Source organism: Arvicanthis niloticus, chromosome 20, assembly GCF_011762505.2.
Source record: "Arvicanthis niloticus isolate mArvNil1 chromosome 20, mArvNil1.pat.X, whole genome shotgun sequence".
Taxonomy (NCBI): domain Eukaryota; kingdom Metazoa; phylum Chordata; class Mammalia; order Rodentia; family Muridae; genus Arvicanthis; species Arvicanthis niloticus.
In genome coordinates, this window is record NC_047677.1 from 8,864,823 (window position 1) to 8,881,259 (window position 16,437).

Genomic DNA, 16,437 nt, shown 5'->3' on the forward strand with positions numbered 1-16,437 from the left:
GAGCAAAGCTCCCTTTGTGTTGGGACTGTGTCTGGCTTCCGACACCTAGTCCTTGCAGGGCTGGATTTCCTTTTGATTTTCCTCTTCTTGTGCTCTTCCAGACTCGCGCGGCTGGACATTGTGCTTGCTGGATTTTTCCCGGATGCTCCCGGACTAACATGGATGTCCCACCATCCCTTGCAGTGGAAGCTTGCTCCTTGGCGCAGTGAGTGAAGAACATGCAGCGACTGCTAATGGGTTTGGGAAGCGGAGACTCCTTCCTCTTTCTGTGACCATGCCGTGATTGTGTCTGCGGCCACTACTCCACGCATCCTCCTTCTCGTCCAAGCCCGGAGCCTAACGCTAGATCGGGGAAGTGGGTGCCGCGCGCGCAGGCACGGAAACATCATGAAGATTATTTCCCCAGTACTAAGTAATCTAGTCTTCAGTCGCTCCATTAAAGTCCTTCTCTGCTTATTGTGGATCGGATATTCGCAAGGAACCACACATGTGTTAAGATTCGGTAAGATTCCCCGCATCTCACCGTCGCCTGGTGTAGGCTCCGAGGTGCCGGATGTAAACAGGCGGTCGTTCTGCCTGGCGTGGGCTTTCCGCTTCCAGACCCGCTCCCTCCTGGGTTTTAAAGACCGCCCCCTACTTTCATTTATCCTCTCTGTTTATCTTCATTTTATTTTGGTTCCCGGGAGGGTGAAGGAGGTTCCAGTGTGTGGTACTACTAGCCGGATGCATAGCCTCACCGTAGCCCGCCACGGGTACAGCAGTGATGGGGGTACGGCCAGCCTAGGCTGCTTTGGTCTCCCGGGAACCTTCCACCTGTCTGGGTGCCGCGGTCTGAACCAAAGCTAGCGCAAGGGTTGGCAAAACTGTAGCTTGTGCTACCGAAGAGTTAATGTCTGGTAACTCTTCCCTGAGTTGCATGTGTCCGCTTCTGCCGGGACCTTGCAACCAGAAGGCACCAGCCCTTTTGGTTTCTTTTGTAAGAGAAGCTTATTGGTCAATTTAATCTTTTTTTTCCCTCCTCGATGGTCTTTCTGATATGCAGAGCTTTAAGAAATATTGTTGTATAATTTCAGGCTTTATTAATAACGGGAAGATGTCACTCAGCGCGCAGGGAAATAGTGCAATCATGACAGGCTTCTTGTTTGTTTTGTTTTTTAACTTGCTGAGTTCTTTCACAGCTCTCCACACACCCCCCCGCCCCGCCCCCGCACAGAGTCCGGACCTAATAAATAAGGAACCTAGTAACTGGAGGCAGAGGGAGGAGGGGTGTTGAGTGTGTGGGTCTAAGTGCATCTTTGTTTCACTCTGACATGGATAAAAGACCCCAGATAGTCACATTTGAGAAGGATTTATAGCTTTCCTAAGAATCTGGGCTTCTTTTTCTCTTGAAGAAAAATCTGAACGTGGGGTTCCAGTGTATTCCCTGGTTCTGAGGTTTGTTTGAAGGAAGTGAAATGTTGGAAATGCTTGGCTGCTCAGAATGACCAACTGGGAGTTTTAGTAGGAGCAGAACTCATTAGGGGATGTTCCCTAAAGAAGGGCATTAGGGAAGAGTCAACAGGGCATCAGCTCCCCACGTGTGTGTGTGTGTGTGTGTGTGTGTGTGTGTGTGTGTGTTGCCTCTGTCAGTTCTAAGGGGATTTAAACCAGAGAGGGTAATACAGAGTAATACATGTAATACAGAGTATGTGTCTTCGAAATAAAATTAGACACATTAAGTTATTCCGTCTGATGTATAGCAGAGATTTCCTGCCCCTTCTGTAACACTAGCAGCATCACTTAATTTTTCCCAAGTGATCTTTCTTTAGTGATAAAATTCACTGTCTCTCCCAACCTTTGTGGGAATAAAATAGGAATGCTTTTACAAGTATTGGAAAAGGTATCCCCTCCCTATGTGTCACCTACAGCCAGAAAGACTGGTAATAACAAGAGACAATAGAGTATAGCTAGATTCTAGCTTTCTTCTGGCTTTAGACGGTATTTAAGCATGTTGCTCTTAGCAACAAGCATCCACAGGAATGCTTGCTTGCTTCTTTAGACAGGATTAAAGAAGTCCTTACATTCCTGGGAACTGCCTGTGAAGATATGTACAATATGTGTGTCACAGCAATTTGGCCACTAATACGGGAAGTGCCATACTATGGAATTACTCCCCCCCCCCACATTATTTTGAGTAATACAAAGTACATAGTGATCTTGTATATCTTTTCTTGTGCATCAGTAAGAATGTACATGATGTTGGGGGTGGGGGGTGAATTGGTGCCTGAAAACTGTCACTAATACTCTCAAGATTTAATTATTGCTGCTCTGGTCTTGAAGCAGAATAATTGCTGAATCATTAGATTGTTACATTTGCTGATCATTTCATATCTTCATATTTAAAAAAATCTTGGCATCTGTGACAGTGTAGCAGCTTTCCAAAAGAACACGTGCTGTGCTTGCGCACATGGGCGTGTGCGCGCAAGCAAGCACACACACACACACATACACACACACACACACACACACACACACACACACACACACATTTTTCTAGACAAACTCTTAAGACTGTTCTTAAGAAACAGGACACTAGGCAAAGATCTCCACACCAGTCCCTTGACACCTTAGACAAACATTTTAGTTTGTAGATGATCTGTTTTTGTTTGCTTGATGTTTTGTTTTCTACATTAGCATCAAATATCTTCCACCTGGAGATCCTTTTTCTTTAAATCTGACCTGACTTGCCAGGAGTGATTGTGAACAGTTGTAATAATTTCAACATTTCCCTGTTGAGACTATTTTGATGCAGTGGTGGGAGTTTTATTTTCTTCCGGGGTAAAAATGTACTGAGTGGATTGGATGGTTAGTTAAATGCCTGTAAGTACCTCTTGAAAGTGTTTATTTTAAACTTTCACTCTATAAAGTTCAGACATTTCTGCCCTCCTGCCCTGGGAGGAAAGTGTAGAATTGTTGTTGAGCAGCTGTCCTTGGGCTGTGGTGGGCAGCTGGATGTGGGTGAAAGCCACAGCCTTGCCTCAGGTGTCTCCCAGGAGGCAGCCCAGAGGGAGGCTCAACAGTCTATCCTAGAGAAAGGCTTGGGGCTGCCAGGCTTCTGGTGCTATGGCAACCATGAAGCTGGCTTGAGGCCATCCCACCTCCTCTTCTCCTCAACCAATGATGAAAATTCGCCCATATAAACTATGTGGTATTCATCTTGAAGCCAATAGATCGACCCTTTTCTCTTCTTTTCACCTTCTGGGAAGCTAGGTTTTCCCTGAGAGGGTGTTTCTGACCCGGAGTTTCTTCCATTCCCTGCCTATTAACTTCTGCCTTCTCTAGGCCAGTCTCTCTCTCTCTCTCTCTCTCTCTCTCTCTCTCTCTCTCTCTCTCTCTCTCTCTCTCCCTCCCTCCCTCCCTCCCTCCCTCTCTTCGTCCCTTCTTCCCTCCCACCCCACCCCACCCCCCAGTGGCTTTTCTTCTCCCTGCCCCCAAATACAGAATGACAGAGGCTTAGAAAGGTCTGGGGAGGGGAGGTGTGGGAGGGGCTGGTGATGGGGGATGGTGATGTAATCTGAGCCTCAGCCACTCAAGAAAACTTTGCAGCAGCAAGACGCCTTGTTCCTACCCCAGGCCAGACTTTGAGCAGGCTGCTCACTCTGAAAGTAGCTGCTAGGCAAATCATGCAGCGCTGACCCTCGGGCTCATTCCCAAAGCTGTAAAGCCTCCTGGGTTAGTGAAAAAGTCTACTCAAATGTTGGCTACGTGTTATCTACTGGCCAGTGGGCTGAGAGGCCTGGGTATAAGGGTCTTTTGTCTTGAGTCTCAGTTTCAGCACCTCGGATTCTGAGAAACAACTGGGCTTCTTCAGAGGGTGCGGAGTGGGTGGAGGAGGGGGAGGGCAAGCGTGTTTTCTAGGGGTAAACTGTGCTGCAGAAAGTCAGACCCCCCAGCCCAGGTCAGGTCAGACATCTGCAATCTCTCCTGTTGGGCACAAAGCCTACCACTGCCCCCCAGGCGTTTCTCTCGACCTTGCACCAGCGGCCACACTCCAGTGCCCAGCCATATGGAAATGAGACATCTTTGTTCTTATACAGCTGCATCTGAAAGTGGTCCAAGGCGATGCCCAAGTGGGTGTTCGCCAAGTGGCCCTCGGAATGAGGTCCAGGAGCAACAGCACTGCCTGCCTAAGACGTTTCGTTGCTTCTGCTCTGCTCTGTTCCCAGTACCCACTCCCCAGGAACGTACAAACTACAAACAGGCTTCATTTCTGCTCTGGTTGGCCTCCCGCACTCTGGGCTGTGGCTTGTTTGAGCATCCTCTTTGTTGGCACCATGGCCCAAAGGACTACTCTCTCTCTCTGATCTTGAGGGCCGATTATTATTCAACGTCTTAATCTCAATTGCAATTTAGGACATGGGGAGCACAGACTCAACCAAAACTTTGAAACCGAGCAGCATCACTAAGACCTTCCTTTTCAATGCGCTGAGCAAATGCTTTGTCACTTTTTAACTACATTTTTTTTTTTTGGACCTTTCAATTTTTCCTTAAGCAGTTGGCATAGTGCTTTTGTTCAAAAGTTTTAGAGTTTAGGTCTTCTCAGATGCCCTGGATTTTTCTGGGCATTATACCTCAGTCTGCTACAGGTCCACCTTTGTATACCTTGTGCACTAAGCCCTGGGAGAAGGCAAGAGGCCAGCTCAGTCAGGAGCAGCCCACTAGATAAAACCCACACCGTGGAAGGGACAAAACCGGTTCTTATGGAAAATCTCATGTGCTCGCAGAGACAATGCTTTGTGACAGATACACTTCACCATCGAGGAACTGAGTTCAGTGACTGAGAGCTGGGAAGCTGCCACTTTCCACAAGTTCTTTGAAAGAGATTTTTCTTCCTTTGGGAGGTAAAGTGGGAGGGAAGGAGGAGTGGCCTTATGTCTGGGAGCTTGAAAACTGATTGAGGAGATGGGAGTGATAGCAGCCAGTATCTTTGCATAAGATAAAATTTGCTCATCTGAGCTCTGGATGGCAGGAGAGGGAAATCTTTGCAAGAATCACCAAAACAGGCACGACTTTTTATAAAGATCCGTTTTTTTTTCTGATCTGTTCTACCGTTCTAGCTTAGTTTTAAAGCCCCAAAGAATAACTTGGTATGATCCATCAAGGGAGGCAAGATCATTTCAGAAAATGACTTTGAAAAATGATCTTTCCATCCTCTAGAAATAGCTCTCCACCCAGTCACATGGAACCCAATGCATTTTCTGGCTTTGTAAGGTTCAGAAGTGAACAAGTTTATATATCAATGGGCATTTCTTCAGAGAAATTTGGCGTTTTGGTTCAATTTAAGTGATTTAGGTGATCAGCATAAGTGTGTTCATTCCCCAGATTCTCAAATGACACTGTTTCAACATTTATTCTGCTAGGAGAGGTAATGTCAATTGCTTCCACACAAAGGGGAAAAACACTGTAGACTGGTGCTTCTTCTCAACCTCTCTAATGCTGCAACCCTTTAATACAGTCCTTTGTGTTGTGGTGACTCCCAACCATAAAATTATTTTCATTGCTACTTCATAACTGTAATTCTGCTACTATTGTGAATTGTGATATTTTTAAGGATAGAGGTTTGCCAGAGGGGTCTCAGCCAACAGGCTCAGAACCATTGCTATAGATGAATGAGTTCGCAGGGTTTCCAGAGTCTTAAAGCTATCCCCCAGATTCTGTAAAGTATTGTCTGTGATAAGATGATGTGATCTTTTAGGTTATTAAGTTATAATTTCTGATAAAGCAAATGATTTTCTCATTTATGGTACCAATCTCACATTTATATAGGTAAATGAATTGCTGTATTTACGATTTACTCTGTTCCTGTAGCCTCAGTTCTATACATTTCTCGAGAAATCTAATACCCATTTTTACACAAAGCGTCAAATATTAGACTACTGCCTTTCAAATGTATTTGCATACTACTGCATTTATACTACTTGAGGTACTCAGATCTTTTTGCTATCATGGTAGCATATGTTGGGAAGTAATTGTTGCATGTTTTATCATTTGAGTGGTGGGCTTTTATTTTCTAAGGGCTTTCACTTTGTAATCCACTCGTCCTAGTATTAGGAATGCTCAGAATGAATCTTCAAGTCCAAATCTTAGCAGGAAAGGGAAGGTCAAAAGCCTCCTGAAAGAGAGGAAGTAGGTGCACATGACCATTATTGACGACTCTAGATTAAACAAGGGAAAGGTAGACTTACATCTGATAACGTCACACGGTTTCCTGTTTTTCTTTGCTGCTTCTGCTGACAATTGTGTAAGGTAATTAAATTGGCTGATTGAAGTCACAGTGGTCATGGGGCGATAAAGACCATTTGGATTTAATGGAATTTAAAACAACAGAGCACTGAGCACAACTCTTACCGAACAAGAATTTTAATGGCCCATTCAGGGTGCTGACTAAATAGAAAGCCCTTAACAAGTTTAATTGAAAGGGCAAGGCAGATTAGCACTATATAGTCTTTATGGTCGAAGATTGGGGAATTAAAATTATCCCTTTAAAAGACTCATTAATGCATTATCAAGATTTAATGTAGGTTAAATAAGTCTTCCTTAGACTTTCATCATGTACTGTGAACCTAGGTTTAGGACCAAGTTTCAATAAAGAAATATTTTTAAGAGTTGACTTAATAAATGGAATTACAGGTCTCTCTCATCTCAAAAGCAAAGAGCATTTCGAATTTTGTGAGTATATAAAGCACGTAAGTGGTAAGTCTCCAGGATAAATCTTTCCTTTGCTGTAACTGTAAAATAAAACGAGGCAAGCAAAGAGCCTGACTTCTCTGCCAGTTTTGATGTGGTCTGGGTTTGTTTTGTTTGTTTGTTTGTTTTGTTTTGTTAGAAACAAACCTTACTTGTGGTAGGGAAGCTAGAGATAGCACAGGAAACTTTTCTTTCTGCACTTTCATGACAATAACAGGAACAGATATTGGTCCCTTTTGTGCTTTCTTTGAAATACTGACTTTTGTCTTATGGAAGCATCTGTAATCTGTTTAACACTTTAGTTACTAAAGTTTAGTGCCTTCATATTTTCTCGTCCACTCCAGTCCCAGAAGAACAGTGTCTTGTTTGCACTAGGAATTCTCAGGTGTGGTCAGTCCCAAGACAAAAATCAAGATTCTGTCTGTTAGCCTCTTGTGAGCTTATTTCTTCCCCTGGTCTCATGTGACCTGGAATTGCCTACTGGAGGTTGCCAATTCCTTGGATATATCCAGAGAAATGTAGAAACCAAAACTGCAATTTGTAAGTATCCAACATTTTAATTGTACACAGTCTTGGAAATGGTCTTGAAAATATGAATTAGACCAAACAAAACCATTAACAGGTAGGATGGGTCCCCAAAGTCACCAGCTTCCATTCTGTTCCCCAGCCTACCTCTTATTCATTATTCAGACTTCCTAAGGCTGGCCTGGTCTTCTCACTGATATATAGACAGAGAAGCTTATTTGCCCTTTGGCTCACAGCTATTACACCAAACAATTAGCTAATCTGATAAAAATCAACCTTGGTAATGTTAGTAAGTGTTTAGAAAAGACTCACAAAGCCTTCCTGCAGGATTTTATTATTTTAATTTTAGTTTAGTTTTGTATTTGAGCATTTAAGGTTTTGTTCAGTGATTGTGGTGTTCAAATAAAATTTTGTTCTTGCGTTATTTTTATTATCAATTTAAACCACTTATTCTCCCAATTAAAACTGAACCGTCTCTTCTCTATTTTGAAGAGAGCCAGTTTACTAGCCAGTGGGGCCATGTGTGAAAATCTGAAAAACTGTCTGAAAAGGTTTTGTCTTTCAGACATCTTCCCTACATGTAATTTGATCAGTTATTCTTTTTGACTAAGTGTTTGCTGTCTCCCATGGCCTTGTTTTAAGATAAGCATATTCTGGAACATACTGTGTAGTTAGGATGAGTTTATTAGATTTATTGGTTCAGTATGTGACAGAGATGCTCAGACACAAAGGATTCTGGGTGACTAGGGGGAGTGCTGAGTGTTTAGCACTGATATGAATTGGTGGCTGAGAAAGGACAGAAGCTAAATGACATGATATCTGGATTAACTGCCACATACCTCAGTGTTTTGCAAATTTATCTTTTAGAAAAAATTTTTAGTGGAAATCTTTGAGCATATGTGATTATTTTAAATGCAATATTAATGATGTTATACTGATATATTTTTACCAATCATGAAAAACAAACAAAAATATTTTATGTTTTTTAACCTCTTTTATTATTATTATTTTTTTGCTGTTTCAAAAAACTTTATTTTTACTTGGTCCAAGACTTAGGAGAGGCTCTAGGGCAATTACAAAGCTGTGTAGTAGCTTGAGAGGTTCATTCAGGTGGAAATCCTGAGGCTGGCTAGTACAGAGCAGAGGACAGAGTTCCTTTGGAGGCACAAAGGCCTCCTGGTCATGCGTTAGAGTGAGCTGCTCAAAGAGATACTCACCCAGATTGCCTGGGGCACGTCAGTGCCAGTCTGCGCTGGTTGTGGCCCTGCCAGCCTGTGAAGGTTGGTCAGGAAGTTGCCCATCTTCTTGATGAGCTTCACCTCCTCATTCAGGAAGTGGCTTTCCAAAAAAGCCACTGTTGGTGCTGGCAGAACCCAGGGCATGCGGATCCAAGAGAGCCTGGTTCAGGTTCTCCTCAGGGCCAAGGAGTCAGTTAAATCACTTAACTTCCCTTCATTGAATTAGGCAAGCATTTGGAAGGTATTGCCTCTAGTTTCTATTTCCAACACTAGCTCATCTATCTCCTATGCTCTGGGGATATTGCATGTTATAAGTTGTAAAATAAACAAAGCAGAGAGTAAAGAAAACTTCCACCTTTGAAGTTCCAGCATATTCATCGACTTTTAGTTCCTGGGATGTTGCCTTTTTTGATCTTTCTTTTTGCTTACTAAATCATCTTCATTTGTATGAACAATGTATCAGCTCCTCATGTGTTGGAGCCCTTTCTTTCTTAGAATAAAGAAATGAAATGGGAACTTTCAAGATAAATGAAAACTGTAGGACCCTCAATTATATGAACCAAGTGGACATAACATCCAAGACTAGTGTTCTAAGTTTAGAGATGAATCCACTGGGACATCTAAGCAGCCAGCTCGTGGTCTATCAGATTTTAGGCTGGGATAGTGATGTTTTTCCCTGAATTATGTCATTCTCTCAGTGTAATCTCTGCCTCCCTCTGCTTTGCGTCACTTTGAGGGAAAAGAATAGATTGCATTAGCTCCCTAGACATATGTGTTCTCTTTTTTCTCCATCGTTTCTTTCACAGAACATTCTTACAGGTTATTAATTTTGTAGCTCTTTTCATACCGGTGTTTGCCTTCCTTTTCCCAGTGCTTAAAGCTTTTGTCACATCTATTCATTCTACAAACAGGGTCAGGTAATTGAGAACTAGGATTTGAAGACTGATTTGTTGCTGTAAAATGAAAGAGAAAAGGTATACACATATTGCATGCGATTAACGTGGTAAGTATATCAGAGTCTTCTTAGATGGAAGTTATTTTGCTTTTGAAATTTTATAGTAGTTGAGACTTTTCTTGGAGCCAAACACACACACACACACACACACACACACACACACACACACACACAAATTAGGAAGAATTACAATGAGAAAAAGAAGTTAGGTATGAATTATAAAGAAAGCTTCATGACAGAAAATACACAGGCTCTATGGTGACATGAATACGCCCCTGATTGGGTGGAGTGTTAGTATCTGGGTTACCTGGTTTGAACACTTGTGTGGGTCCTGTAAAGCCATTAAAACTGAGGCAGCAAGATGCAAAGTGGTATGTCTTTTTTTTTTTTTTTCATCATGTTCCTAGCAAAAGATGAAGGACTTGCTGAAATAAATGCAAGGACCCATTCTTGTATTTTATCTCTGAAGTCTTTAACAAACTAGGTGACTGGGGTATGTGTCAGTGGTAGAGTGCTTACCTAGTGTACTCAAGGGATTTAAACTCCAGTACTGAAAAAAATGCTCTTCATTTGAGATTGCAGATTATATTAGTCCCTATTATTAAAAAGTGAACCTCACCAAGAGACATCGTCATAGTCACTTCCAGAATGTTTAGCCAAATGTCTGGGTACCACATGCTCCAATCAAATTGGCACAGAAAATAACCCATCATGAAGATTCTTCCTGAGCAAAATTATGCAGGAAATAAGGGCTGTTTCATTTCGTGGGTGACCAAATGAAGTGGATAAGCCAAGAAGTGTGTTAGTTAATCTGAAGGAAAGTGCATTAAAAGACAACTTAAAAGTCTTATTTCCTTCCTTGAAGGTAATAGTAAATTGTCTGCAGGGAATTCTTGGTATTTTATGCCTTGGTCTAAGACAGCTCTAATACTTGAAACATCCAACTTATATCTGTGTATGTAATTAATAATTATATACATCATTATGTATATAATTTGTGTCAATTTGCAAAACTTAGTTGGGTATTTAAAATCAAATTTAAAGTATTTCAGTGAAATAGTTATAATTATACATGAGCTCAGGAGCTTGTATTGTGAGTTTAATAGTGTAAGTTCTAATCTTATGGTAGTCATAAATTAGGAGGTATAATTAAATCTCCTTTCTGGAGAATGTTTATTACTTTCCATCTGTTAAGCTTCAAGGGTGTTGGAATTAATAGAAAAATTCATAGACCTTCACAATTTTATCTGTAAAGGTTCATTTTAATTGAAGTTATGTCGATGATTTAGTATATATGTGTGGAATAAACTACTGTTTCTTATCACTCATGAACTTCTTGCTCTATTTCTTAAAACTGTGTCTAAACATTTAAGGTAATCTAATTCTCTAAATTACTCTTGATAGTCTTTCTTGGAATGCACCAGAATCTATTACAAAGAACCAGAAAATGCTTTCTTGAGTAACAGAACCAATTTCTTTCTGGTTGATTAGTTTTATGGAAGAGAAGGTCCATAGTTTCTGCTTCCTTTTTCCATATCAGCACTTTAACTGTTCTCCTCAAATATCCAGAAAACAAGTAGGAAGCAAAAGAAAAGAATAATCAAATAATTCATGCTGAGTCAGGTAGCTTAAGGCTTTCTATTTCTTCACAAAAACATATACACACAGACCATTTCTGAAAGTCTATGCTTTGTTTTGCCCATGGTTTATGTTTCACCTTGGTATGTGACAACGTAGTTTTATACAGTGCTCAAAGTGTGCTAGTGACTGTGTTTTGGCCATTTATAGTGAATCAAGAAAGTCTCAAGCATTCTAATATGCAAAATTGTTTGAGATGGTCAAGAGGACCTGTTTCATGGTTTTGGTGAGTGCTTCAACAAGGAGTTGTCTTAGGCAACATTTCAGGACTCTTCTTTAAGGTGAACAGACTGGCCTGCAACAGTTTGTCTCACCATTGCTTCTTAAGACTACTATGAGGTACTATTATTTATCTATTTAAAAAGGTAATCCATTGTTGAGGGATGAGCATAGAGGCTGGTAAGAAGAAATGAATGATGAGCAGCCAAATTCTCTCAACAAATGGTATCACTTACAATAAATAGACTGTTTGTAAAATAAAATCAACTACATAGGATATTATATGTATAGAAAATTATATGTTTATTTAAAGCATTTATAGCATGATTTTGATTAGAAAAGCTTTCTGACTATTGCAAATACTTTAATTATTAATTAATTAATTTGTTTTCCGACTGTTTTTGAGACAAGGTCTCACTAAGTAGTCTTGACTGTACTGAATCTCACTAGTTCACTAGGTAGATCAGGTTGGCCTCTAACTCTGGAGATTCACCAGATTCCCAAGTGATGAGATTAAAGGCACGTGCCTCAGTGATACAATAGCCACTGAGTTTTTAAATGATTAGTTTGCAAAAAAGGACAGAGGCAGTCATGCGTTCTTTTTTTTCTTTTACGTGAAAGTAGAACTAGACTAAATTCTAGTATTATAAAATATATATGCAATTTTAAGCTAAGTTTAGTTTTTTTTTTTTTTTAACTGTTTCACTAATCTTTGGTTCTTTTCAAAGCCTTTGTCTTCTTTTAATTCCACATCAATCTCATTTTAAGATCTGATCTAAGTTTTGTTTTCTTCAAAAGGTAAATTTTTAAACAAGTGTGCTGCTACATAAACCCAAGCACTGATTAGACAATTTCTTTGGGTGAATAGTTCTCCATTTTTTCCTTTACATCAGAAGTGGAAGAGGATAAATAATTTAAATCCTGATCCCAATGATGAGGTTTCTGTGGTGGAAGATGACTTAACTTTTTCATAGACTTGTGGCATTTTTCTATTTTTTCTTTAGTTCCTTTCCTACAGTATTTGAGAGTTTGCAGTGTTAAATTTTTTTTAAATGTTTTAGTTGAATTTATTTCTCAGTATTTTATCTAAATTTCATAGTTTTATGGCATAGACCTTTCATTTCTTCTTTTCTCGCTCCCTCTAAGTACTTAACAAGACAAAAGAAAACAAACCTCTTCTAGATAGGTGAATAATTTTCTGAATTAGATGGGGTTTATAATTTTTAAATTAGTTTCCCTGTATTTATAATTGGCAGGTTTGGTTGACTGTTGATAGGTATGTCTAAGTTATGCAAAATAATGAGTAAACTTGATAGACAACAGCTGGGGATTGGATATATCACTCATAGAAGATAGTGTTGGTCTGTCAGCACACCTCTTAAGGGACAACTCATTCTTTCAACCTGAGCACATAGAATATTTGTACATACCACCCCATAGTCCAAAGGAATCCTAAAAAGGTGTTGCTTTATAAATATTGTCTAAGATGATGTGTGATTGTGAGACCTTTTTCTTTTCAACTTTCCACAAAAGAAGCTTGTAATAATCACTTGCTAACTTTTACCTTAGACATTTGCATTGGTATAATTTAACAATAATTATATTTGAAGACATTCTTTAGTACTTAGAAATTATACTGTTAGATACATATACATATGATTTCATATCTGAGTTTGTTCAAGCAATCAATATTTCAACTTAGATTTTTGTTTCAAATTTTCAATTAATCATTTAAAACATTTGACTAAATATGCAGTGTTGGACATTGTAATGGGGAACCCCATATTACTTGCAGCCTTGACTTTTGTATCCCTCCAGCATTTGCTCCTTGGCCTGTTCTTGACAGGCACTTGGTTTCTCCCATGTCTTGGGGTTTCTGTTTCATATTTAGTCTTGCTCCTATAGTACTGTTCATTACCTCCATAGAAGGTACATCTGTTGTAAACTGATCCTGCGATGTATTTCCTGGCCTCTCAGGGCTTTTCCTTCAAGTCTGAATGGAACTCTTCATGATCCCTTAGCTCTTACACTCTATATGCTTCCAAAGTCAACATCACATAAATTATGATAAGGTCTCCACTTTCAGCTCATTCAATGGCAGTACCCATTTGCACACATGACTACAGCATCCTCCAAGCAGCTGAGCATTGTGAAATTAATCTTGAGAGAGTAACTTAAGAGAGACCCTTTGCAGCAGGTCACTGCAGTTGCTCTCTTCTAAGAGTTTTTTTTGAATGTGCCTACACTTTTACACCCTTGGCAGTGTGATGGGTTGGTCATTGATTCTTGGGGTATTCTCAACAGATCTTTGCTCTTTTTTCAAAGGAAAGTATTCCAGTGCTTGACTTTCTGCAATTGTTTTAATTTCTTGATCAGTACTGTTGTCCATTGCTATAGCTTTATACTGGGCAATTTTATCACACTGCAAGGTTTTGTATTTCTGAAATGCTTTCAGCTCTTGACTTTCACTGTTAGTACTATAAAAAGAGCTTGTAATAACTATGTAACAGCCTGAAGGGTGAGTTTTCTGAAAGTTATTTTTGCCAAATTAATTAATCCATTTCCTGGCAGTTTATTCACTCATTACATCTTAAGGGATGGATAAAATGTAGATAGCTTATTTGACAGGTTATAACATAAATGGTCTCTGGTATAATATTCAATAGGATCCTCATTTCTTCCTGAAATCTCATAAGTGTGTTGCTCACCAGCTGTGATAGGTAGCATAACTGTCAACATGGACGAGGTCTAGAATCACTTAAGAGTTGGGCCTGTGAGCATGCCTGAGGGCAGTTGTCTTGATTACATTAATTGAGGTGGAAAGACCTACCATAGTACAGTCCATGACTAACATCGTAGACTATATAAATGGAGATGAGAGCTATACTGAATTCACATATTCATTGATCTCTGTGGCTCATTATGAATTTTATGTTATTTTGTCACTCGGGCTCCTGTCACTGTGAGTTTCCTACTGTGATGAAATGGTACAAGGAACTGCGAGCCAAAAATAAACCCTTGCTCCCTTAACTAACCTTTGTCAGGGTATCCTACTATTCATATATATATATATATATATATATATATATATATATATATATATTTTATCAGCATTCTGGGTTTATCTTACCCCTTTTTCCACTCTGTCCTAAATTCATCCCACAAACTATTTCTAAATGCTTCTGAATTATATTGTCAGAGATAGTAACTTCATGGCCTCATTCATGGTATCATTCGTGTGTGTGTGTGTGTGTGTCTGTCTGTCTGTCTGTCTGTCTGTTTTAGTCTATTTTTTATTGTTGTTGTTGTTGCTGTGAGAAATACCTGAGAGAAACAATTTTTAAAATTTTTCTTAAATGTGATATTGCCTTGGAGTTGCCGAAAATTTACCCATTTCCATGTGCCTGTGGGTAAGAAGTACATCATGGGAGACTGGGCATAGTAGAGCACATTGCCCATTGTATGGCTTCAGAGAAAGGTTTAGAAAAGATAGAGACAGGGTGGCAGAGGGGGGAGGGGGGAAAGGGGAGAGAGAGGAGAGAAGCTCACAAAGACCCACATCTTCCACCTAAATCTTACCTCCTCATCTTTTCAACTTCCCAGCAATGTCACAAATTCCTGAAACTACCAAGAGATTAATCCATTGATTATACCATTAATCCATTGATGATATATGTTAGGATACAGCCACTTTCCAAAAGCCCATATGGTGGCAGTCAAGCCCTAAACTCATGAACCTCCAGGCCATCTCAGATACCAAGAGACAAGGGGATATAAATGGTCACATATAGATACTGAAGGAGAGATAGAATCCTTTTTGAGGCAGATAAAGCATTGTCTGCAATCCAACTGTATGCCAGACTGGCCCTTTGGAGTGTAGCCTACTTGTCAGTTCTTGCTTAGTGTTGGCTCTGATATGATAGAGCAAGGAGTGGTGTGGTGCTGTGAACAGGAGTCTTCCATTTCTGATTTACTGAACAAATTCCATGTCTTACTTGCTAATCACACTATTATCCTTGATGCTTAATTATTTTCTGTAGGGAAATAGAGTTGTTTGAGGCTTTCAGGAAATTAAATTGAACTTCAAAAGCCACTTCCACATAACAATTAACATTTTGAAATGGGTAATTCCTCGGGGTTTCTTGCTTGGTAAGTTTACTCAGTTCTTTTCCCCCCCCTCCTTTAGGAATTCTTCTTTTGGATAGAGAATTTATTTGCTCAATTAACTTGAGATTTTATTTTTAAAAGTTGGGGGCGGGGGTTTAAAACTTCATACGTCTTTAATAAAATGCCACAAAATATAATGTATGGCTTCAAAGTTTGAGACAGACCAGTACTGTCCATTGTGGAGAAGAGATTGTAACCAAGCTCTCAGTTTACCATTAGAAGTGGGTTCAGTGTGAATATGATAGCGCTGCCCATGACCAACCCGATCATGTTTAAGGAGGTGAATTTACATGTGGTTTCTGCAGAATCTACAATCTCAGCACAAGTGGTTTCCCTCTTGTTTCAGTAAGGCAGGAATTCTAGAGGGATGTTGCCAGGCACACTGTGCCTTCTGAATGCACCTTCCTCTGTATTTATTAGGAATTCTTCTAATCCTTTCTGTTTGCTTTCAAGCTTAGTATTTCCTGATTTTCTCGTATACAAATGTAATGAATCTTAACACCGTATCCTCTCTTACGTCTTAGAACTACAGAATTCTCCTTTGATTATTGCCATGCATTAAAATTACAGAAAACACAACTGTTAATAATCTACTTTGTCAGTTGTCAGCATATTCTAGAAAAGCCACAGAAAGTGTGGCTAGAAAATTATGCTTCTGGGACCAGTTCTATCATTTTGAGGCAAGTTACGCAAACTTTGAGCTACAGTTCCTTCTTGAGAAATTAATCACTTCTGGCTTATTTGTTTGTTCTCAGATTATATGAAACAGAATCTCTTATTTTTGGAAAAAAATCTAAATTTCCTCTTTTTGTGCTTCTAAAAATTTAGTGTCGAAGGAGCTTTTGAACAGCAAGTAGCTCTGTATTCTGCAAGAGCCTGCCTGTCAGGTTCTGTTCTATGTGTTTATTGAGTACTAGCTTCAGCTTCTGTGCAGCTGAGATACAAATTCAGCCTTGGGCTTTTATCCAC

General features: G+C 39.8%; 1 protein-coding gene across 5 annotated transcripts in view; it reads left to right on the forward strand.

The window, feature by feature from the left end:
- Nucleotides 1-16,437, forward strand: part of Grik2 (glutamate ionotropic receptor kainate type subunit 2) — a 630,456-nt gene that overhangs the window by 5,175 nt on the left and 608,844 nt on the right. For all 5 annotated transcript variants that reach the window (XM_034524652.2, XM_076917171.1, XM_076917172.1 and 2 more), the window contains exon 2: nucleotides 102-502. In XM_034524652.2, coding sequence (XP_034380543.1) covers nucleotides 388-502 — 115 coding nt within the window. In that variant the 5' untranslated portion in view covers nucleotides 102-387. The remainder of the gene's footprint in view (nucleotides 1-101; nucleotides 503-16,437) is intronic.